We start from the raw sequence: 19,199 nt of genomic DNA, 5'->3' as shown, positions 1-19,199 counted from the left end.
TCATTGACTATGATGGCTACTCCATTTCTTCTAAGGGATTCTTGTCCACAGTAGTAGATATAATCATCATCTGAGTTAAATTCACCCATTCCAGTTTAGTTTGCTGATTCCTAAAATGTCAGTGTTCACTCTTGCCATCTCCTGTTTGACCACTTCCAATTTGCCTTGATTCATGGACCTAACACTCCAGGTTCCTATGCAATATTGCCCTTTACAGCATCAGACTTTACTTCCACCACCGTCACATCCACAACTGGGTGGTGGTGTTGTTTTGGCTTCGTCTCTTCATTCTTTCTGGAATTATTTCTCCACTGATCTCCAGTAGCATATTGGGCACCACCGACCTGGGGAGTTCATCTTTCAGTGTCCTATATTTTTGCCTTTTCATACTGTTCATGGGGTTCTCAAGGCCAGGAGAAATATCAATAACTTCAGATATGCAGATGACACCACCTTTATGGCAGAAAGTGAAGAAGAACTGAAGAACCTCTTGATGAAAGTGAAAGAGGAAAGTGAAAAAGCTGGTTTAAAACTCAACAGTCAGAAAACTAAGATCATTACATCTGGTCCCATCACTTCATGGCAAATAGATGGGAAAACAGTGGAAACAGTGACAGACTTTATTTTGGGGGGCTCCAAAATCACTGCAGATGGTGACTGCAGCCATGAAATTAAAAGATGCTTGCTCTTTGGAAGAAAATTTATGACCTAGACATAGGTCATAACATATGACAGCATATTAAATCTAGACAGCATATTAAAAAGCAGAGATATTACTTTGCCAGCAAAGGTCCATCTAGTCAAAGCTATGGTTTCTCCAGTAGTCATGTATGGATGTGAGAGTTGGACCATAAAGAAAGCTGAGCCCCAAAGAATTGATGCTTTTGAACTGTGGTGTTGGAGAAGACTTTTGAGAGTCCCTTGGACTGCAAGGAGATTCAACCAGTCCATCTTAAAGGAAATCAGTCCTGAATATACATTTGAAGGACTGATGCTAAAGCTGAAACTCCAATACTTTGGCCAGTTGATGCAAAGAACTGACTCATCTGAAAAGACCCTGATGCTAGAAAAGATTGAAGGCAGGAGGAGAAGGGGTCAACAGAGGGTGAGATGGTTGGTTGGCATCACTGACTCAATGGACATAAGTTTGAGTAAACTCTGGGAGTTAGTAATGGACAGGGAGGCCTGGCATGCTGCAGTCCATGCAGTTGCAAAGAGTTGGACACAACTGAGCGACTGAACTGAACTGAACTAATAGAGACCTTTCCAGGGTCAACCCACTGGACCACTTGAGAGGGCCCCACTCACATTTTATTCTACAGCTTCTCCCCACTCCCACCTTTGGAGAGTATAATGTAATTACTGGGATCATGTCAAGAAATAGCCCTGCTTTTATATTAAAAAAAATTTTTTAAACTAAGTTAGAAGTTAGTGTTTTCCTTAAACTGGAAAAAATCTGCATTTTAAGATAAATTTTCCAATAATAATGAAAATAGGTAAGATTTACTGAAGATTTTTCATATGCCAGACACTATGCTAAGCTTTACTTACTTCAAATTTCTAGTCCTCACAGCAGCCTTGTAATATAGATATTTATTCCCATTTTACAGATGAGGAAGCTGAGATTTAGGGAAGTTAAATAATTAAATTATCTGCTCAAAGTCACATAGCTAGTAATCAGTATAGTAGTAATTCAAACTCAGTTTCTGTTTTTCCTGAGCCAAGCCTCTTAATCAATCAGTATATTCTATCATTCCATAAAATATAAGGATCTTGATTTCTCAGCCCTCCCCTAGCTCCACACACATATGACACACGCACACACACACACACGTTATTTTATCGGAGAGGACTTTTAAAGGCCATTCTCTCTAATAATAATTTTCATTTCTTCTGAGGGTCAACTAGGTTAATATAAATGGCTAACATCTTCAAATAAATTGTCCAGCTTCCTTTTAAAAAATCCTTCTGCTCCAGTAGAGAACACCTCTTTCTTTTTTTTTCCCCCCTTAATTTTTCTTTAGGTCATGGCACTGGCTTGAGTTTTCAGGCATGTTGTCCCCTTAACTTCACCCTTCCTCCAAAGAAAACTCACAAGCTACTCACTGAGGATTGCAGAGAGAATAAAAACAAAAGAAGGCAAGAATTGTCTAAATTTAAAGTGCTGGAAAATCCAACATTTTATTTACTACATTTTGGTGACTACATAAATGCTGAAACATTTTAACACTGAAAAGCATGATGGCATCATCACTTGCTTTTTTTTCTTTTTTTCTTTTTTGCTTAGCAAACACAGCAGATGATATTGCACGGCATAAAGTGAGAACAGTAGCGAAGCTTAAAAAAAAATGAAAGAAACCTTAATGTAGTACAGGAGATACTCATAAACAAACCAGGATAATGCCTAATGCATTACACTTTTTGTTGCTACACACGAAAATACAGAAGAAGCATTGGACAGAGAGAAAGAGAGAGAGACAAAATATTAGCAAACAACCATAACTGGGTACAATAATCATTTAGTCTGAAATGTAGATGCAACGTAGAAACTACCACTGCTTTCTAATTGACAAAGAAAGTGACAGCAACATTTGTCTTTTATCAAAAATCTTCTAAGCCCCTCATGGTTAGGTTTTTAAATTAATTAATTATGTATTTACCTTTTTTTTTCCATTACTAAGGAAGAACTCCCTCTGCTCTTGGAAGATATTCTACTCTACTGATCTTTTTTTTTTTAATTTAATTTTTTTTTTTTTTTACCTGATGATTGTCTTAGGCACCCTCCTTACATAATAAACCATCAAGCTAACTTGAACAGGGAAACTGAGTCACACTCAAACATGAGCTAAGGTCAAAGGTACTGAAAATAGAAGAGGGAAAGGGACAGGTCTACGTGAGTGACAGATGGGCTGACTTTAGAAGGGACGAGAAACTCAGGGAGATATGAAGACAACTACCAAAGCAAGTGGAAGACAATGTTTTAAAGTTTATTTTGTTAAAAAATACTTGTCACTTGGTTCAGACGGCAAATGTCAAATGAGCCCACAATGATTATGTAATAAATGCAGAACATACCACAAAAAATTGAGACTAACAAAGAAACAGAAAATACGACCTTATGAATACAACTCTGTTCAGCGTTTCATTGCTGATGGTGAAAGTCAACTCCCTCAACCACTTTCCTGGGCTTTCTGTAACTCACTACACAACATTTGTATTAAAAACAAATAATTAATCAATGCTTACCAATAGAGCACTGAATGATCCTGCAACTCAGAGCAGATTTATTGCCCTATTAAAATACATAACAAGTATAAAAATGTTTCTAAGAAAATGTAACATTTGACCCAAAGTCTAAACCCTCCCTTTCCTTCCCCCACCCCAAACACCCCTGCAAAAGAAAATAAGGTAAAATTCTTGTATTGGGAGAAAAAGTATTTACATCTATGGATTTATGTCATGTAGTTGAAGCAACTTACTTAGCAAAATTAAACAAAATAGTGGGCACCGGGTCTTCTGAGGACGCTCTGGTCAGCTGAGAATTCTGTGTGTGTGCTGATCTGAAGCAGGGCCAAGTGTTGATTAAAGGGGCTTGGGGCAGGGACAATCTTTAGTGTGGGCAAGAAAACTAGTGGGAAGATGACCAGTGAGAAGAGACAAACTCAAACAAGTCTGTAGTTCATTCACCCCTGGGACTGTGGCATTTGAGAATTCTTCTAATTTTGGTTGGGGGTGGTGGTTTGGGGAGGGAAAAGGGTAATTGTGGGTAGTAGATGCCAAGAATAAAAAAAAAAAAAATGAGGTGGCATCTGTATCTTTGAAACATTTTTCTTAAATTTGATTTCTAACTGGGGTTCAGCAATTGTGTTTTGCTTCTTCTGCGGTTGGCTGGACAGGCAGGGGCCAGGTCTGATGCTACTTAGCCTGACTTTCTCTCTAAGGTCACAGACCTGTGATGATCTCTTAGGTCTGGGAAGGAACTGTCTCCAAGCCCTGCCTTGAAGCACTTCAGAAACTTAGTGACACTTAAGAGGATTTCCAAATTCAAGTTAGCTTGTCTCTTCAAGTTTTTACACTTTTTACTTCTCATACCTGGGCAAATGTTTTTTTTTTTTAATTTTTTTAAAAAAGTGTCAAAATATCTCACAAATGCCAATGCTTTGAAACATTAAACAAGTCTTAAATTCTTTGGAATTTCAGGTCTAACCTGCAAAGCAATCTTTTCTTAAAGAAAAATAAATTGATAAATTAAAGGAAGAACATGAACAATGCCTTTCTTCTAAGTGACAGAAAAGACTACCTTGAAACACCCATTTTGGCATGTACAGATTTTTTGAAGGGGGAGCCTGGCAGTGTTCACAACACACACTGAAGTGCCTGCTAAGAAAAGCTGAAGATACACCCTGCAGTTAAGAGAAGTTCTTGCCTTCAGCTAATCTTAGCATAGAGAACAAAAAGATTGTAACATAAAGCTTTGGCCATTTCCATTCTACTATATACAGTTTAAAAACTACACAGTCATAAATTAACACAGTGATTAAATAAGCTCATATAAAATGTAGTTTAAATTAAAAAAAATCACAGCACATTATAGAGAAAAATAGGAACCAGTTTCACAAAAAAAGATTATATATACTTCTTTACCCTGTGGAAACAAATTTACTAGGAAAACACAAAAACTTCATAAGTAACCGTCAGAATGAAAATCATTTCTTATTCCATTCTTGCATTTTTTACACAACCCTTCACCCACCTGGGGAACATTTCCAGAAATTAAGTCTTCCTTGAGCAACAGAGCAGTTCTTCTGAGAAAATAAACCCCAAACCAAAGTGGGGGTGGGGTGGGGGACATCCCAAACATACAAACTACAAAATAAATAAGAATTATAAAGTTTTTTTTTAAAAGTAACCTTAACAATTATCAAACTAGTAAGTTCTGCCTTATCACATAGACTCTCTATACAACATAACCCTAAAACTTTATTACTATGAGGTATTTGGAGGAATTGGTAAAAGTGATGCACGGCCTGCCTGGGGAAGGGACTCGGTGAAGTTGGGGGGAGCTTTGAGAGGGAACGAGGAGGAGGAGCTTTGGTTTATCAGCAAGAAATTGGGGGAAAAAAGTCATCCTTTGGTATCAAAGAAAGTTTCATTGCATGGTTGCACGGAAAAAGCACCACGGTGATTAATTATTCCTTTTTTTTTTTTTCATTAGTGGCCTTTCTAAGAGGCTGAGGTATTCAAAGAGTATAAGGTGAGAGAGGTCAACAGCGGTTTAACACTTTGGTTCAAGCAAGGCACTCGTCCTAGGAGTTTACAAAGTTTGCAACATGTTCGCCTAGAGATTTACAAGTAGAACTAGCGGTAGTAGGAGTGGTATTTCCTAATGTTGTTGTTGTCGTCATTGTTGTATCATTATTATTAAGAATGAAGACAAGTTTATACACTGAGTGAAGAGTGAGGCGGGGAGAGGAGGCGGGGAGGGGGAGGGGCGAGTTCCCTCTGCAGACCAAGGCCGTGCACGAAAATATCTTTGGTATTCTTTGGTATCATCAATGTGATTAAAATCACCAATGGAAATCGAGTGAGGTAGCGTCTTTGGTTCACACTATAAATAGTAGATCTTTACACATTTTATTTTTTTACACGTGGAAGTAGCTATTTCTTACCTTCTGCTTCTTTGTCCTTACTATTTAGTAAATAGTTACCAAATGTACTGTAAAGCTAACCACACCACAAGAATCATCCAGAAGGCCAATGGAGTCTCAAAACGGCCTCTGGTGTTTGAATGCACCCTAAACGACTAGATAGGAAAGGGAGAAGTGCTTTCTCTTTGTTTGCTAAATGCATAGTTTTCATCCTTTATGTACAAGGAAGGGAGGCCCTTTCTTAGGGAAAATGTCTTTATAGCTTGTGTGAAAATGTCCTAGGACTCTTTGGTATAGCAAAGTCTGCATTTAACCTGCAAAGACCGATCGGTCGTTCACCTGGGGTAGCAATGGGAGTGGCATGAATCTGAAAGTAATATAGAGCTTTACTTTTTTTTTTCCGGGAAAATTAACTATGTTTTTGGGGGGTAGAGTGAGTGACATGTTCAGTTGGAACTTCTAAATTTCCCCACACATTTTTTTTGTTTTTTTTTTTTCTTTTGGAGGGGAGGGGTCATCTATTCCAGCTGCATCCAGGAACTGGAATACTCAGTGCTTGACAAAAAGAATTCTTTTACCTGAACATTTACTGATGTCTGGGCTCTTGGGGTGTCCAGACATCATAATTCCCACTCTTTCTCTTGGCCCTTTTTCAGGGAAGCTTCTAGTCATGAGAGGACCTGAATGATTTATGGCCAAAAACAGTCTAACTTCCATTCCGCCAAAAAAAAAAAAAAAAAAAAAAAAACCTAAAACATGCTATTTGAAATATAGTTTTGGAATAAACATGCATACAAAGAAAAGAGTGCGATATCTTTTTAGGCGGTTTCACTAAAGGACTGAGAAATGCTGGGTGAACAAACAGCACTGTTAAGTGTGGTAGATGAAGACATCTGAGACGTAAATTAACGCCAGACTGAACAGGAATGGAAGCATTTTCTATGCGCCAAGTCAGAAGCAAGAAGGAATCAGTCATACAAGATGCAATAGGTGTATTGCTTGTGAGAAGCTGAGTTTGTCCGTTAGGATTTCTAAAAAGCAAAGGTTGTGAGCATGCCTAAATAGTCAAGTAAAAAACTGCTTTCAGGCTCTGATTTGTGCATCTGTTTATGAGAAAATAGATCTCTAGGCCCTGAAATTGCATAATGGGTGCAAATTCAATGCTGGTATGAAAATTATCTTTGGTGTTAGCAAATAGGATCACTGGTTATTTAAAAAAAAAAATTTATGGGGAAATACATGGCCATCCAGTGGTTAGGATTTAGTGCTTTCACTGCTTGGGGGCATGGGCTCGATCTCTAGCTGAGGAACTAAGATCCCGAATGCCACGAGGCTTGGCCAAACAAAACAAAATATTGTGGTGGGAATATTAAAAGCGTAACAATATTCCTTAAGACTGTGTCTATACAATACCAAAATAATTGGTTGAAAATGTAAATCGTGTTGGTTGAAAATGTAACCAACTAATCTGAGTGGGTAACATAGGGAAAATAAAGCAAAAGACATGGTTGTCTGAATTCAACTTTTGTTTTTCCTGGGGTACTGAATTTGGTAAGGTTGTGTGTAGACACAGCTTGAATTTCCCTGCATTTAAAATTCTCATGTTTTAAATAAAAAAGGCTTTCTTCCCTCCTAAGTGATAAATACATTGTATTGTATTGTATTGCCCCCTTCTTTTTCTGGAGAGAGAAAAAAATGTTCATCAGTTTTTTTCTTTTTCACTTATGTCATTGAAAAGATTATATTTTTAGCAAATCTGAGAGGATGGCCATTTAAATGGTTTCTTTTAATAGCTGAACTATAATTGTGCCATATTTAGAAGGGGAAATTTAAAGATGGAATTTGGGGTGAGATTAAAAATAAGACAAAGACAAAATGTGTCAAGGCAAATGCAGTTTCATCCAAGGAGGAGTATGTCTTGGTTTCCTTTTCTCATCCCATGGCAGACACAAAGGAGACACAGATGGCTTGTGGGTTCATCTCTCCAGGTACCTGCTTCTTCTTTGATCCTAAGGAGTTAGGTTTTGTGTCAGAATGGTTCAATTTTTAATTTAGCATTTAAATGAGTCTCAGTAAATAGCTTATTATTGAGATAATATTTAATTTTATATTTCTAGTTAGGTGTGGTGATTAAGAGTACCCAATTCTTTAAGCTACTAGTACAAAAGGTATCCACTTACATGGTTACAGTTAAACTGATCCCAAGAGAATTTTTCTGGGAACCAAGTGATTCCCTTGGGTACTACTAGAATAACTATATTACCTTGTGTGGGTTTTTTTTTTTTTTTTTTTTTTTTTTTTTGCCTTGATTACTATAGCCCTGATTTAAGTGATTTGGAAAAATAGAAATGTAAAATTTTGTATTTGGAAAATTTTCAGGTCTAGTTTTTAACCTGTCCCTGTTAGAGAGTGGGATCTATGTTATAAAATTTCCAGCTTAATGTGGTAGCAAGAAAGAATGTAGTATGTTTTGGAGGTTATGCTTAGTGAAATACATAGCTTAATACCTATGGAACCCAAGGTCTTACCTTCCACTAGAATTCTTGCTTTCTCTATTCAGTTCCATAATTTCTTAGTTGCACCTGTTATTTTTATTGGTGTCCAAGTCACAAAATGTCTGGGATTGGCAATCAAATCAGCTCGATTATATTTTCAGGATATAATGAACTGGATAGTTTGTTTTAATAATAATGTTGGTCTGCTTATTTTGTGTGGTTGTAAAGTATTTTAAATAGGTATTTGGTGTCAAATGTATAAGGCAAATTTTAGTCAAATTTACCTAAGTATGGGGTGCTTCATTCAGTGGCATTTTACCGAAAAGAATGACTTTGAACAAATTTTCTAGTTTAGCTACCTGTCCTGTTAAACTTAGTTTTCTAAGTTTACAAATGGGTCCTACTTTGGAAGAATCACCAGGTTTTCTCAGCTATGAACAGAGCATGGAGTCATGTCTATATGTTTACTTAAGTGACATTTATAGATCCCAAAAGGGAATGTGCCATCTGGATGTACATGTATACTGCACTGACCTCTCTGTTATGATATAAATTGCTTCCCTGAAGCTACATTCTTTCTTGCCAGTTCTGAAAACTAATGTTTCAAGAGTCATAAATAATAGTCATGATTCTACATGGTATGTGTATTACAGCTAGATCAGTTCATACGTATAACTTTACATAGTATCTTGTGTAAAAATAGCTTTGGTTATTAAAATCATTGCAATAAAATACCTGCACTTTAATATTAAGTGTGTTCTTTGGTACCTAGGTGATTTTCTTTCTTTAATGGATGGACTCTTGTTTCATTTCTTAAAAAATATCTGAACATTCCTTAACAAACAAAGAGAATGCACTGGTTTAGGTGTCATTCAAATTTCTTTGCTGGGTTTGAATCTGCGTTTAGGTTGTGGGCCTGGCAGGTTCAAACGCTAGGCTAGTTGAGCAAAATCAAGCTCCTAATCCCATGAACTCAGACAACCCCACACTACGTTGGTTGCACTACTGAAGCACAACCCTTCCTGAAGACCAGCCCTGCCTAAGTCCCTAACCACTGGTGGTGGTCGTGGTGGTGGTGGTGCGCATGTGTACGTGTGGGTGTATTCACGCACACACCCACACACAGTACTGAGACACCATACACCTTCACGGCGCGGTGGAGTGGATGAGAAAGTCTGATCTTAAAGGTGTCCACTCGATGGCTCAAAATCACTGTGCTCCAAACCACAAGACAGCCAAGCACAGCCAGGATGATCACGGACTGAAGCTGTGAGATCCAGTGGTGCCTTCCCGCTCATAATTTTTCTTGCCAAGTTGTCACCCAAAAGCTGAAGTGTGTGTCTCCGAACAAAGTCAGAATGCAGGTGAGCTATGTCTTTGGTTTCTTTGGACTATAAATAACACTTTTTTTCTTCAAATATTTCTAAGTATAAACCTGCTATCTTGAGGTCCTGGTCTTTAAAAATTTTTTTCTTTTTATTTAAAGCTTTTCCACCGAGGTTTCAGTTCGTGGTTATTCCTTCATGCTTTGGTACAAGTGCTTGATGAAGAAGATGAGTTGCCTGAATTGGAGCCGCCCTCGTCCTGCCACTTGTCCAGACTCCTCCTCCTCGCATTCATGAAGAAGTTGCTGACGGTGCTCAGCTCCAACCCCAGCTGCTGGGAAATGGTGATTTGCAATTCTTTGGATGGACGCTTATTTTCCTTGAATATTGCGTGTAGAGTTCGACGCTGGACATCTGTGAAGACCAACCTGGGCTTTTTGGGTGTGTTGCCTCTATCCTTCCCGTGTTCTTGCTCTTTCCTTTTGCATGCTGCAAAGAGATACAGAGGCTGTTAGAACAGACCGACTGGGAGACTTGAGAGTAGAAAGGCCCAGCCCATTCAATCTGTTAGGCATTCCTCACGGCCACTTTCTATCTGCTGACCTCTGGTTTTAGCACCATCGTGGGCTGGGAGGGAAGTGTAACAGAGGCATGGACAATGAGGAGGAGATGGAGTTTTGTGAGTAGTGGGCATGGGTCCTCGCTTTGATGAGTATCTGTGTTTGTTGGTGGTAAATCAATTAACGGAGTATGGACCTTGATTCCTCATCTGTGGAATGTTGGGTTTTAGATAAGTGAACTTATTATTTGAACTTTTTCTTTTTTATCACTCTCTGTAAAGTAGATGTAAGAACATCTACCTTACTGGGTTGTGGTAAGAATATATGAAATAGTATGTAAAGGTTAACATAAACTAGAGGGCTTCACAAACACAAAGTCTTATCACCTAGAAGTGGGTGTTGCCCTCAAAGGATTTATGGTCTGCTGCTGGTGGAATACTAAGAACCTAATTGAGGGTCTAAAAGCCAAAAAAAAAAAAGAAAAAAAAAAAAAGGAATTGCATTTGTTCCCCCTTCTGGTTGTTTTTGTTTCCTAGGAAACAAACTAGGAAAGAGTTAGTATGTAAGAAAACTCCATAAAGAGTGTCCCACCATGGCCATCAAACAGTTTTCCACCGATTCTTTGGTGGAACCAGGACCTGGGGAACAGGGATGATGTGCACTTCATCACCACTGTGGCTAAACTGTGACATTAGCCATGTCCACTTTGGGGTGTCCCTGTGCCTTCTTTCTCTTCTTCACGAGAGTCTTGCTGCTGGAGTTGCCCTCTTCCCTCGCCCCATCTCCCACTGAGAAGGCCCATTTCCTGCCCATGCCCATACAGGCAGCTCCTGTATCAGGAAGCTGCCTCTTGGCTGCTAGAGCTATTCTGGTGCATCATGCCAATGTGGTCCTCAGGTCCCCAGGGTTTGGTGCTGGATCGGGGCTCCTCACCTCAGATGCCATACTCCTCTTTCTCAGCTAACTTGGCTCACTGGCTTCTACCTGCTAAAGGGGCACTGAATTGCTAACGATGCCTTCCCCTCCCTCTCCCGCCCACCTCCCCCATCAATGAATTCCCGCAGCCATCCCCACATAACCATGCAACTGAAGTAAAAACAGTGTTCTCTGGATATGCTAATTCAACTTTAAGACAAGGCTCTGGTGCTGTAATCCCAGTCAGTTTCCGGCCCCTGGCCAGGGTTTGCACCCCCACCCCCCATCCCTCTGCCACCCACCCAGTGTAGAGGTTCCCGAGCAGCCTCGGTTATCTTCGCAGCTGGCTACTGCACCCTGTATGGTATACACTCCCACCACAGCAAAAGGCAGGCAGGGCATCTTCTTGGTGGAGATGGGGCCTGCCACTCTTTCATGTTGCTGTAGTCGGCTGCCCTACCTACTGCTGTCTCCTGCTCCCTCTTCCTTTTTGCATTCCAGGTTCCTAATTCCTCACTAGGTGGTTCACCACCTCTGGCTGGTGCAGCCTCCGTTCTCTCCCCAGTTAGCCCTGCCCTTCAGCCTGCCCTTACCTTTTATACCCTGCTGTTCCACAAGGTGGATTCCCCTAAAGCTTTAGGTGTCCATTTAGCACAAGTCAGTTGAGCAATCAGAGCAGCTAAAAAGCTATTGGGTACAGGTTGAAAAAGCCCCCAGTCTTCAGAGTGCAATCTAGGAGTCTCCAAGTCTTTTTTTTTTTTTAAATCATGTGCTATTTAGTAAAGAATGCTTTGAGTATTACATTCCCTTATATTATTTCTTTATACACGATATGCATGTGTTACTATACAACTGTGTTACAGACATTATAAAGCAAACATAAAATACAGAAAATTTTAAAGGGGTAAAATAACATAAATAGACATAGAAATTCTCTTCTACAGTCGCATCAGCTTACTCAGGACCCACAGTGCATCATTTGCCTCACTCCAGGGACCACAGGTCCAATATATTAGGAAATATAAGAACAAGAATTTCAGAATGGACATGAGGGATTGTTGTTTAGTTGCTAAGTCATGTCTGACTCTTTTGCGACGACATGGACCACATGGACTGCAGCCCACCAGGCTACATGTCCATCGGATTTCCCAGGCAAGAATACTAGAGCGGGTTGCCATTTCTTACTCCAGGGGATCTCCCACACCCAGGGACTGAACCCACGCCTCCTGCATTGGCAGGCAGATTGTTTACCACTGAGCCACCTGGGAAGCCTGGACAGGATGGGAGGCCTCTCTTTTATGTCCTCAGTTATGAAAGAGAGATTTTAAGCTAGTCAGGTCTTCTGGTACCTTTTATAACACATTCCATAGATCACTGGCTATGTCCTTTGCCCACCATGACAGAAAGCATCTACATAATGGGAAAGATTTATTAAACACCCAACTCCCTCAGAGCATTGAGCTGTATATACTGAACTAAGTGAGACAGTCCCTCCCCCCAGGGAACCCACAGCCTTCACTGGACAACCAGATTAAGTCCCTGAAAAAATAATCTGACTAACTAGTCAAGAATAGTTAGTTTGTGTCAACCCAAGTAGCCACAGCTTTACATAATACTGATGCACATGGCTGGTTGTTTCATTCACTTACATTCAAAAACGAATATAACACAAGCCTTTCTCTTAAGGAAGTCAATCTAATGGTTATGTAACCTAATGACTGCAGGAGTATGACAGGAGCCTACAGGATATTATCTCTGCTTGAGGATATTAAAGAAAGCATCGCATAAGAAGGATGCTTATGCTAGGCCCTAAAGGATAAATAGGAGTTTGCTAGTGAGAAAAGTGGAAAAAACTCATTCCCAGCAGGGGGAGCAGCACTCGTGAAGGGCTGATAAGTGTTAGTAGATGGGTGGTCGAGCAAGAGTGCATGCAAGGAGGAAAGCTGTGGGGGACGAGGCTTCGCAGGTAGACCGAGGTCAGATACGAATTATCTTGTAGGTAAGGTTTTGAGTAAGGGGGCTGTGTGATTGAATTTTAGTTTAGAAAAACCCCTCTGGCAGTGTTGTGGGGAGTGAGGTGGAAAGCAGCAATTGAGGACATGTATGCTGACATGTGCTACTTTGACCTCCTTTAGGACACTCATTCTTGCACCTGTTGGAAGAAGCTGGTGACTCTCAGCTGAGGTCCATGCTGGGAACTGCCCTTGGCCAAAGGTTATGCCATTCCAGAGAGAGGCTGGGGGGCTAGACACATCCAGTGGGGGATTGGCAGAGTAGGGGATGGGAGTATGAGGGCAGAGGTTGAAGACAGTGGAATGAATTGGTTTAAGGCTCCCCCACACCAAACCCTTGCATCTAGTAGGGACAACTTTGAAGCACTGTCCAGCTCCAGAGTACCCTGTAGGATGGGTTGAGGCTATTTTTGCAACTTCATTAAAGTTCAACTCCATTTGCCTGGTCTTACTTCCTCCACGCCCTTCCCCACTCGAAAAGGGTTAATCTCCATAGCCCTCTTTCTGCATGCAAGTATCAGAGTCTGTTTCTCAGAAAACCTGGCCTAAGACAGAAGCCAATTAGAAAATCAGTGTAATAAGGACCCCAAGATAGACGATGGCAGTTGAATATGGAAAACAGGAAGCAAATTTAAGAGCTTCTTGGAAGGGAGAACCAAGAGGAATTAGTAACAACAACCCTGCTGGGAGGAAGGAGTTCAGAACATCTCCCAGGCTTCTGATTGGATGGTAGTAAGGGGGCAGTGAGGGATGCAGATGGAGAAATGAGTTTTATGAGAGCAGTCGTAACTTCTATGAGGGGCAAATCCATCTGAAGTGCAGGCTGGACATCCTGTTAAACAGCTCAATAGGTGGGTGTCCAGCAGATAGCAGAATACATGGGGCCTGGAGCTCAGGGGAGAGATCTGCGTTAGGAATATAGACTGGGAGTCGTTAGGGCTCTCGACACTTCCCTGTGCAGAAGCTGGAGTGGCTGAGTAAGAAAGTAGAGAGCTCTATGGAGTGAAGAGTGGACTAAATTACACAGAACACATACCTATGTAAAAATAAATAACTGAGCATCGGGTGCAGACTCTACTTATTTAACATTCAAAAGGCAGAACTAAGGGAAATCACAAAGAGATATCTATTTTCAACCTCACTAGGGTAACTGAGGGCTTTCCAGGTGGCGCTAGTGGTGGAGAACACACCTGCCAATGCAAGAGACATGAGAGACTTGGATTCGATCCCTGGGTCTGAAGATCCCCTGCAGGAGGGCATGGCAGCCCACTCCAGTATTTTTGCCTGCAGAATCCCCATGGGCAGAGCAGCCTCGCGGGCTAGGTCCATAGGGTCACACAGAGTCGGACACGACTGAAGCGACTTAGCATACACACACACAAGGTAACTGAATAACTTCAGTGTGGTCCTTAGTACTTGGAAGGACTTGGCTGAAGCTACTCCAGAGCACCCTTTCCCAAATGGCATCAGAGGCATGATATTTTCTCCAACACGAGTTACTTGAAAAGAGGGTTTGCAGGCCAAGTACTTTCAGAAAAACCTACTATACATAGCCTCTTCCTCAAAATGCATATGTGTTTAGCACATATAATTATGTTTCTCAAATTTATTTAATTCCAGAACTCTGTTTGGTAGAGACTGTCTGTCTGTGTCTTATACAGTACTAATTCTGGGGAAATGCAGTTTGCAAGTTCCTGCCCTGAGCTTTCAAGCATTACAAATGTCACTATGTCTGAACCTGGGAAGTGGGATTCTCCTGGGGCAAGGAGCCTGGCCAACTCATTCTGTCTCTCCAGGGCAGGCTGCCATAGTGCTTGGCTGTAAGGGGAGCTCAGTACTCATATGGGTACTGGATGGGGTGACTGTAATTAAATGTGTGTGGTTATATCTGGAAAGAGCATTGCACAGAAGTTGAAGTGGCCGAATAAGAAAGTAGAGATATCTATAGAGTGAAGAGTGGACTAAAGCTTGTTGAAGGTCAGTGTGTAACCTCAATGAGGTGCCCAGGAGAAGGAGCCCACAGAAACAAAATCATGCTTCTAGAAGCTTGTATAGAATTATAGTTGTGAGACCTGTTCAGAGAATATAAATGAGAGCAATGTTTTGGCATTTCCATGGAACTCATGTCAGGGTACATGTTGTTGTTGTTTAGCAGCTCAGTCGTGTCTGACTCTTTTGCGTCCTCTGTCCATGGGATTTCCCAGGCAAGAATACTGGAGTGGGTTGCCATTTTCTTCTCCAGGGTATCTTTCTGACCCAGGGATCAAACCGCATCTCCTGCATTGGCAGGCAGATTCTTTACCACTGAGCCAGCAGGGAAGCCCCAGAGATTACCTAATATAAGGTTGGAAACCAGCAACTGGTCCATAAAAGTGTGCAGTGGACGGAGAGAGAGAATGAGAAAGTGGGAATAAAGTCTGACAATAGGAACCACTGCTTAGGGAACAGTATTGCATGTGTTTTATGAGAATATTATATTTTTGTGTGGGTATATAGTTTTCACTAAAAATAGAGTAGTTATCACAGAACTAGACTAAAGGGAAGAAGATTCCTGTTACATGCAAAAGGCAGTCCTGAAGAGGAAGAAGACTCGTCACAAAGTCACCTCCATGAAGGTGGGCAAGTAGATATGTTTGCAGGATGCAGGGGCCAAGTGTAATGGGGCTGTCTCAGGTGATTTTGATCTTCTCTGGGAGCCAGGTCCCCTACAGTCAGTACTGTGTGGGAGACAGAACCAGTATATGGAAGTACTGTATGGAAGATAGTAAAAGGCAGAGAATGATTTTGTGTATCACAAGAATAAAAGATTGTAAAAAATTGTTTTTTTAAAGGCAATGCATGAGGACGTGGGCAAAGGACAAGCTTTCATCTCAGGCATTCGCCTATGCTTTGCCCAGAGTTGAAAGGAGAGAACTAAGGGTATTTCAAGAAATATGAATTCTGAAAGATGTTGAAAGGCATTCCATGAACAATAAGTTTTGAGGTCAGGCAGTTTGGGAAATGCTGAGTTAATGATTAAGCAAGCTTCTTTAATGCAGGACTTCTCAGAGCCTTTAACATGCTAATACACACTGATGCGTTCTAGCTTATGGGGTCTCTCAAACTTATTTGATTAAGCAACTCTTTTTACTCAGAGATTCTCTCAGGAATGGTGTTGCTTAGAACCATGTCTCTCAAAATCTGGTTGCCAGACCCATGCTGGTCTGTAAACTGTTACTGATCTGTAGCAAGATCAGAAAATTGAGAATAAACAATTGGAAAGTTTTACGGCAGTTTGACATTGCTCCAACATTCTGTGATTATTGTTCTAGTAATACATTTTTATTGTATTATCAAAACTATTGGTCCAGAACATATGAAAATTAGAGACAAACTTCACTATACAGAGTTGAAAAAGCCCTGTTTTAGAATATACTTTATAAAACATGGCATACAGTAATATCCTAGAATAAGCTGTCACCCAAGCATTTGTGTGTCAACATGTCCATTTTCCTGATATAACGACACAAAGGACTTTACAACATCTAAACTGCTGACTGAGCTGTGCAAAAGTCTGCCAAGAATCTGTTTGGGAATACGTAGGCACCTTGCTGTATATCTGAAAATAACACAATATTGTAAATCAACTGTAGTTTAATTTAACAATTACAACAAAAAAGACCTGCTGTGCCATATTCAAAAAAATACATAGGCACAGACATGTGGGCTTGAGAGACATTTATAAAGTCAGATGGAATTATAAAACAACTTCTTAAATGAACCTGAGCTCACAGGACACAGGCTCAAGTCCCAGCTCTGTGGCCACTGATGGATGTGTGATCTTGGGCAAGTTACTTGTCTTCTAGAGCCTTAGTATACTCAGCTGCAAGGTAGAGGACAATGGCCTTCTTTCCTCTCAGGATTAGAATAAGCATTAAATAAGATAAGCTATGGGCTTCCCAGGTGGCACTAGTAGTAAAGAACCCACCTGCCAATGCATGAGACATAAGAGATGCGGGTCAAGGGTTTGATCCCTGGGTCGGGAAGATCCCTTGGAGGAGGGCACGGCAACTCGCTTCATATTCTTGCCTGGAGAATCCCATGGACAGAGGAACCTAACAGGCTACAGTCCATGAGGTTGCACAGAGTAGGACATGACTGAAGCAACTTAGCATGCACACAAGATCTGATTGTTGAAATGACTGTTAAAACGACAAATGCTTAAGAGATATTCTAGATGTTTACAAATTAATTACCTGATCTCTTTTTCTCTGATCAAGATGCCAAGTATAAACACTGAATTTACACAGCAGGTTTGGGGCTTTGCTCTGTCCCTAGCCTGGGGTATAAACTTGGGCACAGCACTTGACCTCTTTTTCTGCATCCTCTCAATGAGTAGGCAGTGTTCTAAGGTCCCTGCAGGCTTTAAAGCCCTGTGAGTCATGAATAAACCCATGCAGTGTCTCTTCTGGTGTCCAAAATTGTATATTATCTGTTAAAAAATTTCCAAGGTAACCTTACTCTGTCTTTTAGAATATATAACCACTGTGGTGACTCTTCCATTTTATCTTCTCCATCCTTTTGGCTTCTCAAAAAGAGGAGGCAATGGCTCTGCAGGGACAGCATCCAGTTTTGCTTATAGTCCGGATCCATGTTTATTTGAATGAAGGTGATCTAATACAAACTCATATTCTTCACAGTGGCTTCAGACTTATGAGCCTTAGAGATGAAAACGATTACTACAGTAGCAACCACAGACCTTGTGAACAGTTAAGCATTCTGAGCCCTTGAACAATAGGTACTTCATATTTTTGCCACTGTCTATTTTTCATTAAAATTGTAGGAAAACTGTCTGAACTTGCTTCTTGAGGTTCTGGGTATATCTGTCCCAGAGCTGGCTGCTTCACATAGCACAGAATTGTGGATTAAAGAGGACCACCAAGGGTGGTCCAATGGCAAAGCCTCTGGGCTCCCAAGGCAAGTGGCCCAGGTTCGGTTGTGGTCAGGGAACTAGATCCTGCAATCCACAATTAACAGTTCATATGCTGCAACTAATACCCAGTGCAGCCAAATAAATATTTATTTATCTATTTAATAAATTCATTTATTTATCGATAAATAGAAGAGGTTGTCTTCTTGGGGACACTAGCGGATGTTTCAATGTGAACTTATGGAAAGTACACCAAGGGCCCAAGTAGACTGAGGGTGTCCATTATATCCTCAGTCTATAAGGGAGAAAGGTTCTGAAAGAAGCAATGCTCTAGCTGTTGAAAGTTTTGGGTTCTGGCTCTGTCGTTAATTAGTTGAATGGCTGGGCTAAATCCCTTAACTAGGCTAGTCCGCATTCCTTAACTGTATAATAATGAAGGAATTTGACTAAAAACTTTACAATTCCTTCTGGGTACAGCCCTATGACTTGATGTGAGTAAAGAGCTTTTAATATCACTCCAGGGAGAAGACACACAGTTCAGATTTCTATGTCCTAAGCGGGCAGCTGGAGAAGTGAGAGGGTTGAACCGTTCACTCTAGCTGGCCCCCTCCCTGACCCCCTCCCCTCTATTCTCAGAATATCCCGGTGCCACCGCCGTCTTCTCCCTCCTGGCAGGTGGTGGGGAGGGCAGATCTCTGGGCGGAGCAGCTGCAGAGGAAGTAGGGAAGGGACCGAGCCGTGTGTGGCTAGTGAAGAGTATTACCAGGTGGGACCAGAAAGCTGAACTTCATAAGTTGTAATGACAATTCGAAAAGGTCTTCTAGGAAATTTTCACTTTTCTCAGTTACACTAAGGAGGAGTATGGAGAACTGTGTGCGTTTGGTGGGGGTGGTAGATGTACAAACGGACAAGTGACCAACAAGCCACAGTATCCACTAGAATAAGATGAGGATGGAGTCAGATGAAGGATAAGCTGTGTGTCTCTTACTTTAGAGACGTTATTTAATTTTAGCAATAGCTTGGTGAAGCATGACATTTAATAGGAAATTTGGGACTCAACTTGAGGAGAGAACAGTTTTGGCCTCAATGTTTGGATGGAGACCTCTAGAGAGGCAGGATGAAAGAACTTGAGGGGTGCCAAGACAGAACCAGACTTGGCTGATTCAAATCAGACTTATTTGGTGGTCTGATTCTATGGGACTGAGGAAGGAGACCGTATGCCTACAGCTTCCCCAATCACACCTGGCTTTTACCCTGAGAGTCCTTATACTATAGCCATGTACTTTCCGCCTCCATACAACTGCTCAAGAGTGCTGTCCTATCGTGATTGAGGGG

General features: G+C 41.0%; 1 protein-coding gene across 1 annotated transcript in view; it reads right to left on the bottom strand.

The window, feature by feature from the left end:
* Window positions 1-2,966: 2,966 nt before the first annotated feature.
* The window catches only part of ONECUT1 (one cut homeobox 1), a 38,407-nt gene continuing 22,174 nt past the window's right edge, over window positions 2,967-19,199 (bottom strand). Inside the window, 1 exon segment of the mRNA XM_020893247.2 lies at window positions 2,967-9,957. Coding sequence (XP_020748906.2) covers window positions 9,665-9,957 — 293 coding nt within the window. The 3' untranslated portion in view covers window positions 2,967-9,664.

The sequence above is a fragment of the Odocoileus virginianus genome, chromosome 6 (assembly GCF_023699985.2).
Source record: "Odocoileus virginianus isolate 20LAN1187 ecotype Illinois chromosome 6, Ovbor_1.2, whole genome shotgun sequence".
Taxonomy (NCBI): Eukaryota; Metazoa; Chordata; class Mammalia; order Artiodactyla; family Cervidae; genus Odocoileus; species Odocoileus virginianus.
Note: the sequence above shows the minus strand (reverse complement) of the source record. Positions and strands in the feature narration are given on the sequence as shown.